At 38.9% G+C, this 20,655-nt stretch overlaps 1 protein-coding gene across 4 annotated transcripts in view; it reads right to left on the reverse strand.

The window, feature by feature from the left end:
* Positions 1-1,423: 1,423 nt before the first annotated feature.
* The window catches only part of DENND4C (DENN domain containing 4C), a 92,531-nt gene continuing 73,299 nt past the window's right edge, over positions 1,424-20,655 (reverse strand). For all 4 annotated transcript variants that reach the window (XM_060762431.2, XM_067464367.1, XM_067464368.1 and 1 more), the window contains 10 exons: positions 17,512-17,692; positions 15,810-15,919; positions 15,435-15,610; positions 14,848-15,027; positions 12,500-12,695; positions 11,353-11,598; positions 10,196-10,313; positions 8,932-9,085; positions 7,594-7,658; positions 1,424-5,446 (listed from right to left, as the gene is read on the reverse strand). In XM_060762431.2, coding sequence (XP_060618414.2) covers positions 5,310-5,446; positions 7,594-7,658; positions 8,932-9,085; positions 10,196-10,313; positions 11,353-11,598; positions 12,500-12,695; positions 14,848-15,027; positions 15,435-15,610; positions 15,810-15,919; positions 17,512-17,692 — 1,563 coding nt within the window. In that variant the 3' untranslated portion in view covers positions 1,424-5,309. The remainder of the gene's footprint in view (positions 5,447-7,593; positions 7,659-8,931; positions 9,086-10,195; positions 10,314-11,352; positions 11,599-12,499; positions 12,696-14,847; positions 15,028-15,434; positions 15,611-15,809; positions 15,920-17,511; positions 17,693-20,655) is intronic.

A 20,655-nucleotide genomic window follows, 5' to 3' on the forward strand; every position in this document is an offset into this window, starting at 1 on the left:
GAAGTCCAGTAAAATAGCATTGTGTGCAGAATGCCTACTCCCTGTAAGGCTATGGCTAGCCTACAATGCTTTAGCTTAACTTCTACCACAAATAGTGAATAAGAGGAGGTTCTTAAGTTGGGGGTTACAGTTCTCATCTGAGAGGGATGCCTACCAGCTGTTTCTCTAGTCACCCCAAGACTATGGGTCCAAATGCAGTTTAGGGTCCAAATGCATGTTCAGTTTAGGGAAGTAATACTATGCATTGGTTGTCCATTATTGGGGCTTTGTCTTGCTGTGTGAATTCTTTCAGGCTTATTGGGATATTTCCTGATAAGAGCTTTTAACACAGGGATGGGAGGAAGTGGTCCTCCAGGAAGCTCTCATTAGGTGTAAGCAGCACAGTCAACTGTGACTTTTGCTGATAGCAACTGAAAAATATTTCAGAGCACCCCATTATCTAGTGTTACTCTGTATGCTGTCAAGGGATCAGTTCTGAAGCCCAATAGAGAGAAACTCTGGAACTAATTCATATTTTGTATACCATTAGATATATTAGTTTGCCTTGCTTTTGCTAACTCATGTTTAAAGTTAACATGTAGAACCTTAATTCCCTTATAAACTGGTGGTCACAACTTGTAATGTTACATGCTGTGAAACACGTTTTAACAGATTTGAGACAGAGTTGTTTCGCTGAGAGACAGTAAACAGATCTAAGTGTTCTGGATTGCAATCCCAGCTAGTGGGATGGCTAGTGGTGAAATGCAGCACAAGCAAGCATGGGATCCAGGGGTGCTTGCCTGTTCCACTGTACAAAAATGGAGTTGTGTTATACATTATGGAAATACATTGGCTTTAGCAGTTTGATTTTAATAACATGCTGGATCAATTTATGGATTTCTTCACTACAACACTCAAGGTTTTTCTTGCTGCAGTTGGCATAAGATTCCTTCAGTGAAAATTAAGCCAGAATTATGCCTCATGCTATGCCTATCATCTGTATACTGGTAATGTTTAAACAGCAGAGAGTCCAGATTACTTTGCTCTTTGAAAAGCATCAAGGATGCTTCCTGTTTCATAGTTCCTAATTTGGAGAAAGGCTGGCATGGCATTAGTGTTAGATCAACCTGTCAAGCCATGCCTTGGGGCAGGTGTGAACTCAGTGCAGCACTGGGGCTTTTAAAAACGCACTTTGAGGTTTGTTTTGTGTTATTTTCTGGCATTCCATGTGCTCAGGATTTCCAGGATCCGAACTGATGTGTTACAGTTGTCCATTTCTTCCTTAGAAATTTTACCAAAGCCATTTTAGAGCATTAACCATATCTCCTTTATGTTGATATACCCGAAGTGTCCAATCATAACTTGGTATAACTTGTAATTTCTTCAGCAAGGGTTTACATTTCTGGAGATGCAGCTTTAATTCTCAAAAAACAAGCACCACAAGTAAAGTAGACATATACACTTTAATTTTCAAGATAACATTTGAAAGTGGTTTCTAATCACCTAGGGTACCTATACAAAAGTCAATAGGAAATATGAATTCTCTTTTAAATCTTATCTACAAAATGATTATAGATACAGGTTAGATCACAGTGAGCAAAACTGAGTTGCTGCCACATTTCAATTAACTGAATCCTGTACAATGTTTAATAGTAATAGAAAATTTCCCATCTTAAATCATTTTATTTTATTCAGTTTTTCCTCTCCCGCCTGAAATAAACAGTTTAAGGTCCACAAAGGAATCTTGTTATTTTAAATTGTAAAAAGACAAAATAATCCCTTTCATAATTGTACTGATACATAATTCTATTTTCCAGTCTATCCTTTTCTAACACAGAGTACAATGACTATAGCAGAACTGGATCAAAACGGCACAAACTTGGACAACCCCCTCTTTCCACTGAGTTTGCTTAGTTGACACAGTGTGCTCCATGAGATTAAAGGAATGTTAAGGCTTTACAATGTGCTAAGAAGTCTTCATTTCTGTATTGGCACAGGTTGAACGCTTACTAGATACTGCACTGAAGAAATTTACAAGTTCAGTGGCTAAGAGTTCCAAATGTCTTTAATGAATAAGGCAAACCAAGTATAAGCATTTTTGATCCTCTTCATAAATAGTTCATTAGATTGACACAGAAATAAGTTGAAGGACACATAAGTGTTTGTTTTATGAGACCAGTTTAACAACTTGTTCCCATAAATGCACACACTTTAAAAAATGAAATTGAAAAAAAGAAATATAAAATCGCTACACATCATGGTTATTCTCTTAATGTTTGTAAAATCAATGTCCGGATGACAATGTAAAGCGATTTGATTGCTCTTTTGTTTTAGTTCATGGCGCTGCTGTTGTTTCTCAGATGATTTAAGAGTAAAATTGAAGTTACTGAGAAATATACACTTTGAAAAAAATTGTAAATGTAGGTACAAACTAAAGCCCTTTAAATGAGGTATATTGCTAAAAAATACACCAACATTTTATATGGTTCCGTTAGTTTCCTGGGAATCGGTCTCACTGGGGCTTCCCAGAGATTTGCTTTAAAGCTATTTTTTCCCCAGGCAAACTTTAGAATTAAGATCACAAAAACATAGCGCTGCTTACTTCCTAATAATTATGCCTAGGACCTGATTGTACAAATTTCACCAATATTTACATTTCTGAAGGTTCATTGTACTACATTGGACCCTCCAGATCCAAGATTTTACTGACTGCACATCATCACGTCCTACACATAAATTGGTAGTGAGGTGAACACATATGTGCTGAAGCAGACATGCATATGTTTTCATCATGTAATAATATGGGATGTGATCATCTGCCTTGTTTCTTGTATCCACCAGGGAGGAGGAGGGTGTCCAAGAACTAAACTGACCTGTGGATTGGGAGGCGGCACTGTACTTTCTTACTCAGTCTGCTATCTATAATCAGTCTTACTTGAAGATATGGAATTTGCATTTAGTTTTCATTTGTCAGTTGTTTAATGATAGTGGGTACTAACCTGCATACACATTATTATGACCTCTGGCTTTTTATATTCAAAACCCTAACACCCCGTAGAAGCAAAATGTTTCCATCATTGTCCGATGGGTAGTATAGCTGAATTCCAGCATATATGCTTCCAGTAAGGAGGTCTTAAGATGAATCTGACATTTTCTATCCCTCAAGATGGGCTAAAATAAACATTATTGCTTTAATGTATCTTAAAGGTGTAAAAAGTGATTAGAAAATAGTGGTTTGGTATTGGTGCAAAACACAGCTCGAAATCTACTAAGTACTATGATTATTATTTGGGTTTTTCCAGCTCTGCTCCAAAACATGCCAGAATAATGTCGGATGTGGACGGCATGAGAGGAGCCCATGTCACAGTGCCAATCTCAATTTGGGAAACTTGATTCAGAAACTGCCTTTGATACATCATTAACTGTTCTGCATTCAAGCATGACCAATGTACATCAGTTCAAAGGCAACAGTTTTAACTTTCTGTAATTAGTTACTGAAGAATCAAAGAAACCCCAACTACTGCATGCTATCAATGAGGCAATTTGCTCCAGGTCACTTATGGCCTATCATTTAGAAACACCTAAAGCAAAGTGGAAAATTTCAGAAACAAAACAAGAAAAAGTGCAATGGTTGTCGTTTAAACCTGGCATACTGTTCTCATAATAGAAACGGGAACATACAGAAATGTGTTTCGTAAGGGTTTTTCAAAATTAACCAACATTTATTTGTGAACATTCATAATTTTTTGGGGGAAGGGGCATAAGAGATAAAAACCAATTCTACAGGCAAGTTTAAGACACCAGCGACCCCTCTTTTTTGAGAAAAGTACAGCAGGAACACAGTAGAGGCATTGCCACTGTACTAATGCTTTTCTGAAGGGCACATTAAAAGCATATTATCGGCAAATATATTCTGAAACGTTGCTTAGCATAAACAACAAGATATATTTGAACCTAAAGTGCAAGACTGTTCTGACAAGTGCAAAATTCTCACTGCTTTATTGGATGATTACTATCATTAGAAAGTTCACAATCTTGCTCAGCTTTGCCCTGTATTTTTGTGCGAGTGCTACAGACGTGTGAAATATAAAAATAATTACTATGGGCAGGATGCACTCACAACCACAATCAGTTTGTGCTTTAATCATTATCCACAGAATTCCTCCATGTGGATTTGCTTCATCAAGCAATGCATGAACATCCCTGAGGGTGGTTGCACCCTCTGAGCTGAACAGAAGCAGGACAATTACACATGAATGCCATCAGATGTTAAGCAACAAACATCCAAGGACTGTCAAATGTGAGGTGCAAATCCCCATATTTCCCCCCAAGACCAACTGGCAGTTAACCAGGAATATTAAAAAATTTAAGAACAGTTACAAATATTTTTATCATTCTCAGTAAACACATCTTCAAGTGTGTGAGTATAAATACATTTATGATAAAAGGATTTAACTTGGACAGTGCAAAAATATATATTGTCCCACAGGTTAGAAAGATGAGCATGGATGAGGCATTAGTGCACCCGACGCTTTGCCCCTGACCCATACACACACACGTACATATTTATATTTTCTTTTACATGAATCCTAAAAATGCATATGGTCAATATTTCATCCCCTTTTATGTACCCTAGATTCATTAGCTCTCCACTCTTACATAAAGGCAACTGCCTTACAATCACTCAGGGTAGAAACCCATCATTGTTTGGGAGAAAATATTAATTGTATATACAGTTTAAAAATAATCTAAAGAATATAGTATGAAAAGAGTAAATATCAAGCTACATTTGAATTATGACTGATTTCAAGAGAATGGGGATCAATTAACTTGACAGTTCTGTATTCTAAACCAAGGGGAAAGAACTGCAATTCATAATTCAAACATACAGAATGTATGTACATATTTGTGGAGCAAACAAAAACATCTTTAAACTTCTATAAAGAAATTCATTTTTATGTGCTGTTGGGTGAATGGGCAGATAAAATAACATATTCTAATATTTCAAGTCTTTAAAAGGAAGACAACAAATAAATGTCCTCCACTGTCACTCTTCTCTCCTAGACACTAGGCAGAAAAGGATGGAATAGACAGAATATATATAAAATTAGTCAATTCAAAAGCTAGGTATTTTTTGTACTAGCACATTTACTTTTAAGTCATGGGCTGGTATAACTATCAAACTCACAGGGGAGTGCTATGTTTACTCCTGAAATGGACTGTGCACAACCACTTTATCTTGGGTAATGGAGCTTGGATCTATGTCTATACATTCCCAGTTTTATTTCCTGCTTTGTTTTGTATCACATTCAATGACGTATCTGTGTAGTTTAAATGACCGGTGCTCCAAAGCATTTCCTGCACCACTCAACGCTGCTGCTGGGTGGAGCGTCTATCTTCTGCATCTTGTCAAGCACTTCTGTTGGAAGGCATTTGTACGCAGACCTGTATTCATTATCAAAGGCCTCTGCAAAGAAGATCAGCACCATTTGAGTGGATATAGAAGCTGCAGCTATTTTCACAATCCACTCCTCCACCTCCCACCTTGCAAGAACACAGAAACAAATACGCCCGGACAGATGGCCATCCAGCCTCTGCTTAAAAATCTCTAGAGAAGGTGACTCCACCATGCTCCAAGGTAGCATATTCAATTGCAGAATAGGTCTTATGATCAGAAAGTTATTTCTAATGTTTAGGTGGAATCCCCCCTCCCCCCGGGCAATATGAATCCATTGCTCCTTGTTCTAGACTACGGAGCAGCAGAAAACAAGATTGGCTGCATCTCAATGTGACGTCATTTCAAATATATAACATGGCTATAATGTCCTCCCTCAGCCTGCTTTTCTCCAAGCTAAACATACTCAACTCCCTCAGCCATTCCTCATAAGCCTTGGTTTCCAAACCTTTGATTATTTTGGTTGCCCTTTTCTGGACATGTATTAGAATGCCCAGAACTGGTCAGTATTCCAGATGCAGAAGAGAGTGGGACTAGCGTTTCCCTCGATCTTAACACTATACTCCTACTGAATTGCAGCCTAGAATTGCATTGGCTTTTTTAGCTGCCGCCATCACATTGTTGCCTCATATTCAGCTTGTGATCTACTGAGACTCCTAAATCCATTTCATGTGGACTATTTTCAAGCCAGGTGTCCCCCATCCTATAGTTATGCATTTCATTTTTATTACCAAAGTGGAGCATCTTGCATTTCTCCCTGTTGAGATCCATTTTGTTAGTTTGGGCACAGCTCTCTAATCTGTTAAGGCCATTTTGAATTCTGGTCTTGTCCTCTGGGGTACTAGCTACGATCCCTCCTAATTTGGCACCATCTGCAAATCTGGCAAGCACACCTTCCATTCCGTTGTCCAAGCCATTGATCAAGCTGAATAGCACCGGGCCTAGGACAGACCTCTGTGGCACCTCACTGGTCACTTCTCTTCAGGATGAGGAAGAGGCTTTGGTGAGTGTCCTTGGAGTTCGGCCAGTCAACTAACTCCCAGTCCTCCTAACAGTAGTATTGTCTAGCCCACATTTTACTAGTTTCTTTCTGAAAATGTCATGGGGAACCTTGTCCAAATCTGGATATCCTATATCCACAGTATCCCATTCATCTACCAAGCCTGTAACGCTATCAAAAAAATGATAAGGCTCATCTGGAAAGACCTGTTTTTGAGAAACCCAGCTTGACATTTTGTGTGTTAGGACCTTTTGAATATTTTCTCAAAATGGCTAGTATGATGTCTTGTCCATGGTGACATATTTAAAAGGTAAAGGTTTCCCCTTGGCATGAAGTCTAGTTGAGTCAAACTCGGGGGGGGGGGGTGCTCATCTCCATTTCTAAGCCAAAGAGTCGGCATTGTCCATAGACATCTCCAAGGTCATATGGCCAGCATGGAGCGCCATTGTCTTCCTGTAGAAGCAGTACCTATTGATCCACTTACATTTGCATTTTTTTAAACTGCTAGGTTGGCAGAAACTGGGGCTAACAGTGAGAGCTCACCTCATTCCCCAGATTTGAACTGCCAACCTTTTGGTCAGTAAGGTCAGCAGCTCAGCGGTTTAACCTGCTGTGCCACCAGGGGGCCCTGATGACATATTTATTACAGATGAAAAGGACAGAAAGTTAGGACCTCTTTGAGCTTCTGAGTATTTTCATAAAATGACTACTAAGATGTTCTGTCTATTGTGATATATTTATTATGGGTCAAAAAGAGGAATGAATATAACTAATTTCTAGCCAAGCAGCCTGCATCTAATTACAGTTTTAACATATAGTATGAATGGATGCTACATCCATTCATATGAGGTTGTACTAAAAGCTAGGAGAACTTCAGGCCGTACCTTGGACTTTCTCATATGCTTCTAGGGTGGAAAAGACAAAATGGCAATGGTAGCCCATTTTTCAAACCACGAAATTCGGAGGTATTAATTCTGAAACATCTTGACTGTAAGGGTGCCACTGATTGCATATTTATGCAGGATGTCAGCCCCACCAACCTGAACGTAGTAACTTCTGGAAATCTATGTAGGATGTGTACCTCAAATCAGTCCTGGAATACTAAGCACTTACTTCATAAGACATAGAGAAAAATTACACATCCGTAATAATTTCTTACCAATGTCTATGTTTTCTCTCCCAAGGGACACCAAAGACAGGAAAAGGATTTCTCTGTAAAAACTCCTATTTAAAATAATAAAGTTAGATATTAGGGCAAAGTTCAGTCTTATAAAAATATACTTCAACATTAAGACAATTTCACACCTAACAATCAGCTGTTTTAGGTCTCTTTTTAGAGAGATAGAGTGGGGTTAAAATAAATGTAATGGAACATTAATATTAACAATAATACAACAATTGGGCTGCCAATAAGTTATATTATTGAATAGTTGCCATATGTAAAGCCGCCTTGAGTCCCCTTCAAGGTAGAGAAAGGTGGGATACAAATAGAGTAAATAAATAAATACTACCTTACACTAAGTGGATGTGAATTAGATTTATGCTAGCAAGTCTAACTGTTTAGAAGTTTCAGGTCTTTCTGTGATACAATTTACAGTGTAGGTTGAATACAGACCAACTGGCACTGTGCTATCAAGCAAAACTCCTCAGGTGAGTTATGAGTAACAAGAGCTCCCTAAAGGCTCCAAGCTGTTGAGTTTCTTTGCATTTGAACTGTTTATTATAATCTCTGACCACTGACTTTTAAAATATATATACAGTATTCACTCGTGCTTCGCGGTTTGCTAACTGCGGACTCGCCGTTTTGCTGTTTTCCCTGAGCAGCCCCTGAAGTTTTCCCAAAATGGCCCATGAGGCAAGCCCGGCGCCCCCACATCCTCCCCCTCCTCCTCGCCTTCCCTCCCTCCCTTCCTTCCACTGCAATGGTGCCAGAGGGGGCTTCTTCTTCCCAGCAGCCCCCTCAGTGGCGGGAGAAGTTCCAGTGGGGTGGCCAGCTAATGGGAGGCGGACCCTGCTCTCCCTGTATTGGCTGGGCTGGCCACCCTCAGGAGCTCTGGGAAGCCTTCAAAAGGGCTTTGGAAGGCCACCCTAGGAAGCGGGTTTGTTTGGGCCTTCAGCCCAATTTTTGGCTGTATACATTTTTTGCTGTATAAATATTACAATTAGTATAGCGTCCCTACTTCACAGATTTTCACTTATCGCAGGGGGTCCTGGAATGGAACCTCCGTGATAAGTGAGAGAACCCTGTATAGCTGCTTCTTAAAAATGATTATAACTGCACTTGCTATAGTCCCAGAGTGAATGTGCTATATTCACAGAGCAAACTGCCCATTTCTAAGGCTAACATCTGCAGATGAAAATCATCAGTACACATAAAACAATCTTCCTAAATAAAAATCTATGTGCTTCCAAATTCCGACTGCTCCTGTGCACTCAGATTAAGGAGAGTATTTACAAAGTCTCATATTTAGAGGCATTAGCTGGATGTACTATTTACCTTTGTCGTTTTTCATCCTGTTTAAGTTTCTGCACAAGGAGGTTTATTGGTTTGATGACATCATTGTGCTGGATACTCAGTTTGATATTATCAACTAAAGTGCTGATTGCTTGCTGCTCTTCTGAATTCGCTGAGGGTTTTTTCTCAGCAGAATCTACACCAAAGCACACACAAAAAAACAAGTGAAAACATGGAATGAAATGTTAATTCCTGAATAGATTTGCCGAGTAAGGAGATAACAAGAAGAGGAGAAGCAGAAGCGTGGGAAAGGAGGAGATCAAGAAGGGATGAGATGAGAGAGAGAAAGAGCAACAAAGGAGAAAAATCATGGAAGGGGGTGGGGGGAGAAAGGAGTGCAAACTTGGCAGGAAGGAAGAAATGAAAACAATTAATACTATATTGATGCATTCCTAGGATTATTTTGAGGCACTGAATGGATGTGATCTGTGATGCCCAGTTATTTACATATATATTTTTCTCAATGCAACATTACAATTAAGCTGTTTTTAAAAATGACAATTGTTTTTAATTATGTGTTCTTGCCATAGTAAGCAAGTGATGATATGCACAATGTGGTTCATATTCCCTTATTCAGTGCAGCAGAGGCTGGAGCACTTATTTGGGTTCAATTATATGAAGTGACATCAGAAAAAAAATAGTTTCCTAAACTTCAGTCACTTCAATTATATGAAGCGGAATCAGAAAAAGTAGTTTCCTAAACTATGGCAAGAACACATAATTAAAAACAATTGTCATTTTTAAAAATGGCCTAATTGCAATGTTGCATGCCTGGGCAGTTGAAGATGTGGATTCCATGAAGATCCAATGTCTTACAAGCCTAAATCCAACATTTTTCCTTTCCTAAATATTAAAGGTAAATCTTTTCGACTATCAAATAGTGAGGCGAAAACTAACAACCTTTCTAATCTGACTGCTTAAAGGTAAAAAAATACCATGTTTTTCAATATATTATGCATCTAATGAGTGCCTTCCCTGGAAGACTAAAAAATGAGGCAACAAATGTCTGTTGCCTTTAGCAGACTTACTATAGAAACAAGCAACCAAGTTGTGCAGTATGGTTTCTGACCCAAATCAGCCTGATTTAAGGCACTTCTGGTTTGTAGCAACTGAACAAACCATGTACTGGCAGCAGGTGGCCATTTGGGAAAATGTGATGAATTTCAGGAAGAATTATTATTAAAAAAAAAAATCAAACACATTCAATAGTTTCTGGACTCAATTTTTAAAAGTTCACTTTACTCACTGAGATTCCTCCAGGAGATGTACAGGGGCTCCCCGGGATCTTGATGAAGATTGATGTTGTCCCAGAGTAGCTGGATATACACTAACTTGCTGTCCTGGGACAGGTTTGACAGAGGAAGCTAAAGATGAAGGAAACATACTTGCTTATCACTTTCTCACAGACAGAGATCTCTGCCAAAAGTTCTGCAACGTCAAGTACACCATGCTAATCTCACTCCATAGACTGACTGAGTTTTCTAATAAGCAGGGAGTGGCCCATTAAAACAGGCTACGTCTTCTGATTTACATCGAGCCCAATTCAAACCCCGAAAAGGATTTGCATCATATCCGCAACACATGCAAAAGCTTGTTTATAAGGCACATTGGGAAAAGGCATTTACTTAGGAATATTTACATGGAGGATAGGATCCTCACAGCAGCAAGGGACATCTCGTGATTACATCTACAAGCTGAGTCGCATCTCTGAAGTTCAATCCCAAACAACCAATTTCAAAAATGTCATCATCTGCTAAAACTATTTAAAGGCTTACAGCTAAATGCAAAAGTAAACAGTTTTAAATTTCAGTTATTTTAATGGAATAACTAGTAGTGTTTAGCTTGTTTTCACCTTTTTTTTCCATGTCAGGAGCAACTTGAGAAACTGCAAGTTGTTCTGGTGTGAGAGAATTGGCCACCTGCAAAGACGTTGCCCAGGGGACGCCTGGATGTTTTACTATCCTGTGGGAGGCTTCTCTCATGTCCCTACATGAGAAGCTAGAGCTGATAGATGGAAGTTCACCCCGCTCCCTGGATTTGAACCGCCAACTTTTCAATCAGCAGCCCTGCCAGCACAAGGGTTTAATCCACTGTGCCACTGGGGGCTCACTGAACTCATGGGATGTGATCCTAGCTTGGATTCTTAATTATTTTCCCATCAACAAGCTGAAGGAAAAATAATAAACTTTTGAATGGTTGTCACTAACAGCAGCATCCACTAAAATTAACCCTATCAACTTATTTTGAATAAACTTTAAGTAGCGAGAATTATTCCATTTCAACCCTGCCATTCAATGTTATCAGTATTTTGGTGCAAAATCAGCTAATGTATTACCTTCTTCTCCCCTTTAAAAGAAAAGGAAGAAAATGTAAAATATATCAAAACGTTGTTCCAGGACTTACTTGTACACCGTCATTACAGTGTTCTGATGTGAGAATGAGTCCTGGCAAGTTACTGGGGAGGTCCAGGCGCCTGAAATACCACACTAGATTCCAGAATATAATAGGGTGCTGATTGATGAACGTTGAGGTATGGATCACTTGCTCGCCCTCATTCTCCAACAAGGATTCTAACTCTTTCCGAAGGACCAATGGGCTCAAATAGGGCACAGACAGAGGCAAAGGGTTTGTCCTTTTTTGTATGGGATCCTGAAAAACAAGTGATGGATAATTTTTGGGCAGCAATGGGTGAGTTTATGTAGCTTCTGTCAAAATGAAAAGCTGCCAGAAGTTCTCAAGGTTTCTTTTTCTGGGAATGGTGTTGATACAAATATGTAAATTTAATGTCACATAACACTGTGTAACACGATTTTTTCCCCTGGGTTATAAATGTCATTTCCTAATTGGTTGTATCAAAAAACATGGAAAATGTTTATTAAACTGCCAATTTTTTTTTTGTGGGACACCCTGCAGCACATTTTGCTACAGTTTTTAAATGAATATCTCACAGAGTCTCAACCAATTCAACAGAGTTTGTGGCAGCCACAAAAACAAAGTTTCTATAGTATAACAATTACTTTCAAAGCAAGTACTGCACAAATTAAACAGGAAGTAACACTTTCAAACTAGGAACAGAAAACTTTTCAAATGTTTTGTCGAAGGCTTTCATGGCTGGAATCACTGGGTTTGTAGGTTTTTGGGCTATATGGCCATGTTCTAGAAGCATTCTCTCCTGATATTTCACCTGCAGCTATAGCAAGCATCCTCAGAGGATGCTTGCCATAGATGCAGGCGAAACATCAGGAGAGAATGCTTTTAGAACATGGCCATATAGCCCTTTTCAAATGTTGTTAAGTAGAGTAATACATTGATATTTTTCTATCATTTTCTGTATCATGGGAAAGGCAATGGTACTTGCTACAAGGAATCTCCAAATGCATGTTTGGAAACTGTAACACAACTGAGATAAAACATATTGAGGGAGAAAAAAAATATTTACAAACACTTTTATTTCTTATACATAACAAGAAAGAGGGGCACAAGATGCTCTGTAACACATATACAAACTCGACTGTCAACAATGAGTTAGCTTAACAAGCAAAGAACTTACCACAGTCTCTTGCAAGCTGTTCGGGAGGCTGACTGTTGAAATGCCATGAAATGGTCTCTGAAGGAGATCAATATTTTGCAAAGGGCCACCAACACTGTGGCTCCGAGTCAGGGAAGTCCCTCGTTTTGATGTGTTGCTTGTAACAGACAGCTGTGAGCCTTTCGGATCTCTATCTTCTTTTTCTTTTATACTAGTGCTTAAAACATAATAAAATTTACCCTGAGCATAAAAGGGTCTGCAACAAAATGTTGTAATGTGCTCCTGTTTATTGTTCCAGATCACCATGTGGTGTCTCCTAACATTTCATTCTCTTTGCCTCTCTCTTCTGGGCCTCTTCCAACAGACAGACAAATCCTCCTGTGGCCCACTAGTAAGCTCCATCTTAATTAGTCAAGGGGTTTTTTGGGAAATGGATAAACATTTAGGTACTTTCCCCTAAAAGATGTTTTGTACCTCTGCAGTCTACAGGAATTTCCCAAGTAGGCCAATAACTTCCTTATTTCTAAGTAGTTCCACTTTGGTTGCAACCTTATCAACATTTCCTTGGAGAGATTTTGATTAGTACTTTCAAAGCACAGAGTGCTTTGAAATCTATCTTTTCACAATAATTATTTTTATTTCAACATCTCATGCTTCAGGAAATGTCATGAAAGGACTACCTCAACATATCTTGATTTCTCTTGCCCCTAATGTGGGTTTCTTGGGCTTGTTCTCTGACCATGACCATCTTAATGAATTAATCTTATCTGTTAATCTGTTTCAAACATAACTTGAAATCGACTGGGAAATTTGGGAGTTCCAACTAACCGCCAGCTAGCCGGTTTTGTCTGGGTGTACTATTATCCTTGAATAGTAACTTCCTCGCTGTAGCAACGTTTTCTCAAACGATCAGCATTTTGTGTAAACAAAGGCCTACTGCAGAAACAAGCCAATACGGCAGTAAATCAGGACATATGGGCATTGGGAACATCTCTGAAAATTCCCTTTTATGATGAGTACACAAAATACAGTATTTTTTTTTTTAAAAAAAATAAAAAATGCACTGCTGTGGCTCAGTTTGTGTATATGTGTTTTGTGTGTATTTGTGTATATTTGTATATATGTGGTTTTGCGCAAAACATTACATTTTTATTTATATAGAAGATTTGTAGTTTGCAATTACCTCATCTCTATGTGCTTAAACCAGTGGGAAGAGCTCCAGATCATGTGATTGACTCAGTGTGCTTCAGAAGCTAATGTTAGAAGCTAGAAAACTGTTGGGGCTTGTTTATAAGTTTTAAGATACAAACTTTCCAAACATTTTTGAAGTTTTTAACCCTCAAAAGAAATGTACCTGTATCAGTGTTTCTCAACCCGGGGGTTAGGACTCCTGGGGGGGGGATCGCAAAGGGGTGCCAGAAGGGTCGCCAAAGACTATCAGAAAAGACAGCATTTTCTGTTGGTCATGGGGGTTCTGTGAGGGACATTTGGCCCAATTCTATCGTTGGTGGGGTTCATAATGCTCTTTGATTGTAGGTGAATTATAAATCCCAGTAACCACAATCCCCAAATGTCAACATCTATTTTCCCCAAACTCCACCAGTGTTTACATTTGGGTATATTGAGTATTCGTGCCAAGTTTGGTCCAGATCCATCACTGAATCCACAGTGCTCTCTGGATGTAGGTGAACTACAACTCCAAAACTTAAGGTCAAAGCCCACCAAACACTTCTAGTATTTTCTGTTGGTCATCGGAGTTCTGTGTGCCAAGATTGGTTCAATTCCATCGCTGGTGGAGTTCAGATTGCTCTTTGATTGTAGATGAACTATAAAGCAACTACAACTCCCAATTGACAAAACATCACAAGTATTCAAATTTGGGTGAATTGGGCATTTGTGCCAGATTTGGTCCATTGAATGAAAATACATCTTGCATATCAGATATTTACATTACGATTCATAGCAGTAGCAGAATTTCTGTTATGAGGTAGCAATTGAAATAATTTTATGGTTAGGGATCATCACCACAACATGAGGAACTGTATTAAGGGGTTGCGGCATTACAAAGGTTGAGAACCAATGTTTTAAATAAACAAAGATTGTTATTCTACAACAAGTCTGCTTGAATCTTTGCCTGCCTAAAGCATCAAATAAGCTCAAGGAATACTCCTCTCAAATTCTGCTACCTGATGGGTTGCAGCCCTAACAGGTCGTGATCCATCCATCCATTATCCCCAATAAAGGGAAGTTGAATCCATGGATGGAGAATCCGTGGATACAGAGGGCTAACTATTTTGTTTTTTACATAGAAGTCAGTGCCATTAGTCCCAATGAATGTTTGCTAATGATCTCCCCTCTCCCAGCTGTACCTCTGCCCTGCTGCAGCGCTGTTCTCTTCTGTGATGGTCTGTTTGGCATTGGAGGTTTCTGAAAAACTTATCAAATCCGTGTCAGGCCTGGAAACAGGCTTCTGCTCCATGGAATCAGTGGTTAATGGAATGTTACTGCTGTGTAAACTGTCACCAGAGGTACTTGGTTTCAAGAGCATGCTGGGAAGCGACAGGAAGAAAAGCAAAACAAAAAGGGAAGGTTGAACTGAACAATACTGTCCTTTGTAACTTTGAACTCTTCCATCAAACCTACCGAGAACTTCAGAAATAAATACATTGAACTCTAGAATTCAAACAGAAATCTCAGCTAATATGATTTACATTCTAACTGATAGGAAAGAAGATCAGGTAAAGCTACCTTTAATCATGAAAATAAAGCTACATTTATCATGAAAATAATATATATATATATATATATATAGAGAGAGAGAGAGAGAGAGAGAGAGAGCAATCAAAGGACAATTTGTCATTCAAATGTCCCATTCTTTCTTGTAGTAACCATCAAATTCAATTTGCCATCAGCTCCTTAAAACTGTCTAATAAGCATGTGAGGATAATATACCAACCTTGCAAGACCACGCAAGTCTTTAAATTCCACATTAAGTAGAGGTAAGAAAGTTTTTTTGCAAAATGGGCATGTAGTATTCAGATTGGAGTCATTTGCAGTCCATCCTGCCATGATTTCTTCATCATAAACTAGTGCTCCACAGGCTCGGCACAGAGAACAACTTGACATTAAGACCTGTCCAAATAAACAACAAATGGAAAAAATAAATGTATGCACCCAGTTTAAATATCCATACTTTGCAGAATGTTCTCCAGAGAAACTTTTGAAAGCATCCTAAATCCTTGACTTCTTTTTAAACCCTCTATTTTCTGTCATCTTTTGCTAAATACATTTAAATGAATCTCCTTTTCCAAAAATGATCAACTTCTTTTACCTCCATTGCACAGTTCTGGAAGATGCTGGACAAACTTGTATTATGTGAAGAGCCATGATCAGACTTATCAGAATCTGGAGCCTTCATACCTCTAGGGAATGGAACTTCACCTGTATGAAGAGAATTTTTTTGTTTAATTTTATTTTCACCCTACTTTTCTCCAAATACAGAGACTAATATATGAAGCAAAGACCGTTAAAATGCTAAAACATTGAAATAACTAAAGTTGACGTCCTTGTGAAAACTTCATAATCCTTCTTTTATCGGGGAAACCATGAATACATTAGGGCCCCCTGGTGGGGTAGCGGGTTAAACCACTGAGCTGCTGAACTCACTGAGTGAAAGGTTGGTGGTTCAAATCCGGGGAGCGGAGTGAGCTCCCGCTGTTAGCCCCAGCTTCTGCCAACCTAGCAGTTTGAAAACATGCAAATGTGAGAAGATCAATAGGTACTGCTTTGAAAGGAAGGCAATGGCACTCCACATGACCTTGAAGGTGTCTACAGACAATGCTGGATCTTCGGTTTAGAAATGGAGATGAGCACACACACCCCTTTACCTTTACCTTTACCTATGAATACATTACTGCCAACCACAGCTGCATCTTCAGATGTTCTTTTGACTGTTAACTTGGGAAACTCATTTTTGCCATTTAATGTCATGTTATGAAAGAGAGGCTGCATGTGGTGTAGTGGTTTGAGTACTGGGCTATAACTCTGGAAACCAGTATTCAAATCCCCACTAGCCATGAAACCCTCTGGGTGACCTTGAGCAAGTCACACTCAGAAGAAGGCAACAACAAACCTTTTCTGAACAAACTTTGCTAATAGAACCTTGTGATAGGTTCACCTTAGGGTTGCCATAACTGTAAACAACTTGAAGCCTTTTCCATGTTTTTATGATAGAACCAATTAGGAAATGGCATTTATAATCCAGGAACAAAAATCGTGTAAGAATTCATTTATTCCATTAGTGCTTATTTTATTATGGTAGTTTACAAAGGCTGCTTACTCAAATGTCAGAAGAAAAAAGACCCAATATAACATGGAAATTGGCCATCTATAACACTGGCCAACCCACATTTTAGTGCCTCAAATGTTAAACCTGTTTCTGGGTATATTTGACCTGCTGATACAGAACATTTGCCATCTACCAGACTTCTCGTCCATAAAAAATAAGGATATTCTAATGTCATGTTTAAATTAATATATTTTAAACATGAAGGAAACATATTAGACATTCAAAGAGAAGCGTACTACATGAAAATCTACTTATTTTATACCTAAAGCATAGATTTATGGTATAAAATTTCCACTGTAAATTCATTAATATCTAAGAAACTAGAGCTGAACTAGCACCCCAAGTAACCCCAGGAACAGGCCTAAAAACCAAGACACCAAGAATTTTTTTTGGTTGGGCTGTGTAATTAGCATGTGTCAGCAGAATTTATTATCACTCACAATTTTCACAAAATTGAGTGTTTGGATAAGCAAGTGTGATGCACTAATGCCCTTGTGGACCTGTCTGTTTTCTCCACAGGGTCAAATCAAAGGAGGGCTTCACGTTCATTCCTCCATGGCCTTGCCTACCTCCTGAATGGAAAACACCTGACCAAAAGACCCCGTAATTATCTGCATGCATTTCCCAGGCAATTTTTAATACCTGCTATTTCAAACACTCAACTGTTTCACCCCCTACCTCATACCTGTTTGATAGTGTGGCTTTCCTGTGTCTCCACTGCTGCTGCTGCTTCCCAGACTAGTGGTACTTTGGGCAAGTTCACTGGCTGCAAGCCCCGTGATTCCTACTTTGGGTGACTGGCAGACACCTAAAATCTGGTCTTCAAAGCCAGCAGGAAAGGTAAAATCAGATGGACTGTTTTCTTCCTACAGTTGGAAAAAGAAAGGGAAAACAAAATTGGCATTTCTTTGTAACTCCAATTCATATTGTCTCCTTGACATTTAATTTCTGCTATAAAAAGCAATGCAGCTGAGAGATCTGAAGCAAGTTTACAAACACATCTTATGTGTAAAATTGAGCCCTTGCCATGAAGGGGTGTGGAGACCTTGATTTTATTTTTATTTATATATTTGTTTTTTAACACAAACAATCTAATTTACTATTGAAGCAATGTATTGCAGTCTCAACTCCATATTCTGCTCTCAAGCTGGTTTGAAAAGGGTCAAGGAAGTGTGCGTCATCCAAGACTGCCTGGAGTTGGAGGGCAACTGCCTTCTCAATCACCTTACCCAAAAAAAGAAAGCTAGAGACTGGTCTGTAGTTGTTACCGTCCAGGGGATCCAGGGAGAATTTTTTCAGCAGCAATCTGACTACTGCTTCTTTTAAACAGGATGGAAAATTTCCCTCTCTGAGAAATGCATTAATAATTAGTTGTATTTGAGATCAAATTGCATCTCCTTCCTGGACAACCAGCCAAAATGGACAGGGATCAAGAAGGCAGGTTATTCTCTTTACTTGCCCCAGGATCTTGTCCACATCAACAGTACTAACCAATTGAAACTGATATAGTGTAATCCCACTTTCAGAGTTGCTAGATATCTCATTGTTGGCCTCTGCTCCAATGACACCATCTAAATCAGCTCTTATGTGAAAGATTTTACCTGCAAAATGGTTGTTAAAAACATCACAGTGTGCTACTGAAGGTTCTAGCATTGAGTTCAGAGGGGAGGGCACATGTGTTAAGCCTCTCACCATTCTGAACAGCTCAGCTGGACGTGAATCTGCAGGTGTAATGCTTGCAGAAAGCAAAGCTTTCTTCACTGCAAGCATTGCCATCTTATAGGAGCAAAATTGCCCTCTATACCATGTCCTGTCGCATAAAAGTTGAGTTTTTTCCTCTCAGTGCTCCAGCCATCATCCTTCCTGTTTCATTTCCCTGAGTGTCTCTGTATAACAGGGAGCCTGTTTCGTCACAGGTCAGAGAGGACGTTTGGGAGTGATCATGTCAATAGCCCTGATTACATTTTGATTCCACTTATTATTTCAAAACTCATATTTCTCTTGGAGACAACTCATGGAGGCAATATGTGTATGGATAATGTGAATGAATACTGCATTGGGAGAGCTAGAGTGGTGTAGTAGTTTAATTGCTGGACTACAACTCTGCAGACCAGGCTTTGAATCCCTACCTGGCCATGAAAACGCACAGGGTGGCTTTGAGAGAATCACACTCTTATTCTCAGGGGAGTGAAAAGGCAAGTCTGCCAAACAAAGGTTGCCAAGCAAACCTAGCCATATGTCAGAAACAACTTGAAGGCAAACAATAGCAATGTTATGTCTTAAAGGAGATGATGGCACATAGATTATTATTCTGCTAGAACATTTACTCAATTAACATCCATGGATGTAGTGAAAAAAAAATCAAGGTCTCTTTTCTTTGGAATTGGGGGGGGGGGGGGTATTTTAAAACTGTGGATAGTCCAGTCTGTGGATATGGAAGGCCAACTGTACTAGATTTCTTTTTCTTGTTAAACATATGTCAGTGTTCCCTAAATTGGCATATTGGAAGTACTGTAGTTTAATATCTAGAGATAACAGGTCCAGGAAGACAAATATTGATATTATTCCTCATTTAATCTGTAATTTTATGTTTTAAAGGAAGCTTGCAGCATTTGTGAGCAGAGTGGGAAAGAGCTACCAATGGAAAATGGAAAACATATGGAAAACTGTCCAACATATTTACAGAAATTTCATTTTGAAGAAGGTATTCCAGAGGAAGCAAAAGGTAAAGACATACACATCCATCCATGAGAAACACCTGGAAAGAGATTGAATTGCCTCTCCACAAGAAAATATGTTCAACTTCAACTGAAACCAGCCCCATAATCACAAAGACACAGGACATCAGGATTATCCATCAACCAGTATACACAAGAGGCGACCGGAAGGATGCAGTTGCTACTTCCAAATGGGGAGTTCACCTGGCACACTACATCAGCAAGATGAAGAATAGCTGCAGGGAGCTCCCTTTGTCCTTATCAGAAAGAACATCTTACACAAATTATAACTAAGTTCAAACACCTAAGTTTATTCTCCATCTTTCCACTTTCCAATTCTGCTTCTTTTTCTGAAATGCATTTTCTCCTAGCCAGGACTGCCTTATTATTAATATCTGTAAGTGGCTCAACCTAGGTTTGACTCACAAGCAGGAAAGGATGCTTTCAATGAATAATAAATAAGTAGCTTGATATTGGATAGAGTACAAGGAGTAGTATGATGCAATGCAAAACAGCAAAAGAAAAAGAAAACAAATTAGAACCAATATAAAGAATTCTGCAGATGACAAATGACATAGAACGGGGGATAAAAGAAAGCTGGAAATGGCGAGATTGAAAGTTACAACACAACAAGTATTGAAGGCATTGCTTTCCAATTGTAAATTCAGGGAAAAGATCAAAACATAAGCATATCATGGGTTTACTTATTTTCATCTTTTTTCATTTTTATTGTATTGCTTTTGTATGTTATTTTATTGTATGGTTGGCTTATTTCAAAGTTCTATGGATCCTAGACAATGGGGTTTATGCGGATCTTGTAAATATAAATCTATGCACATAATAAAAGTGAAAATATGTATATGTGTGTATGGCAAGGGTGTCCACTTACACAGACAAGCTCCTGCCTCCACAAAGAGCTATATCTCCCACAGCTCAGGAGGCACCAAAGGCCCTCCCTCCAATTACATTGCAGGTTATATAGTGAGCACCATGAACATGTCCAAGAGCCCTGCCAATGTCCTCCACAAACACCATACTGCCCTCACCCAAGGGAAGGCTTTCATATGGGGACCATTTCATCCTAGATTTTATGTTTCCTCCACCACAGACAT

This window comes from Anolis sagrei, chromosome 2, assembly GCF_037176765.1.
Source record: "Anolis sagrei isolate rAnoSag1 chromosome 2, rAnoSag1.mat, whole genome shotgun sequence".
In the NCBI taxonomy this organism is placed as follows: Eukaryota; Metazoa; Chordata; class Lepidosauria; order Squamata; family Dactyloidae; genus Anolis; species Anolis sagrei.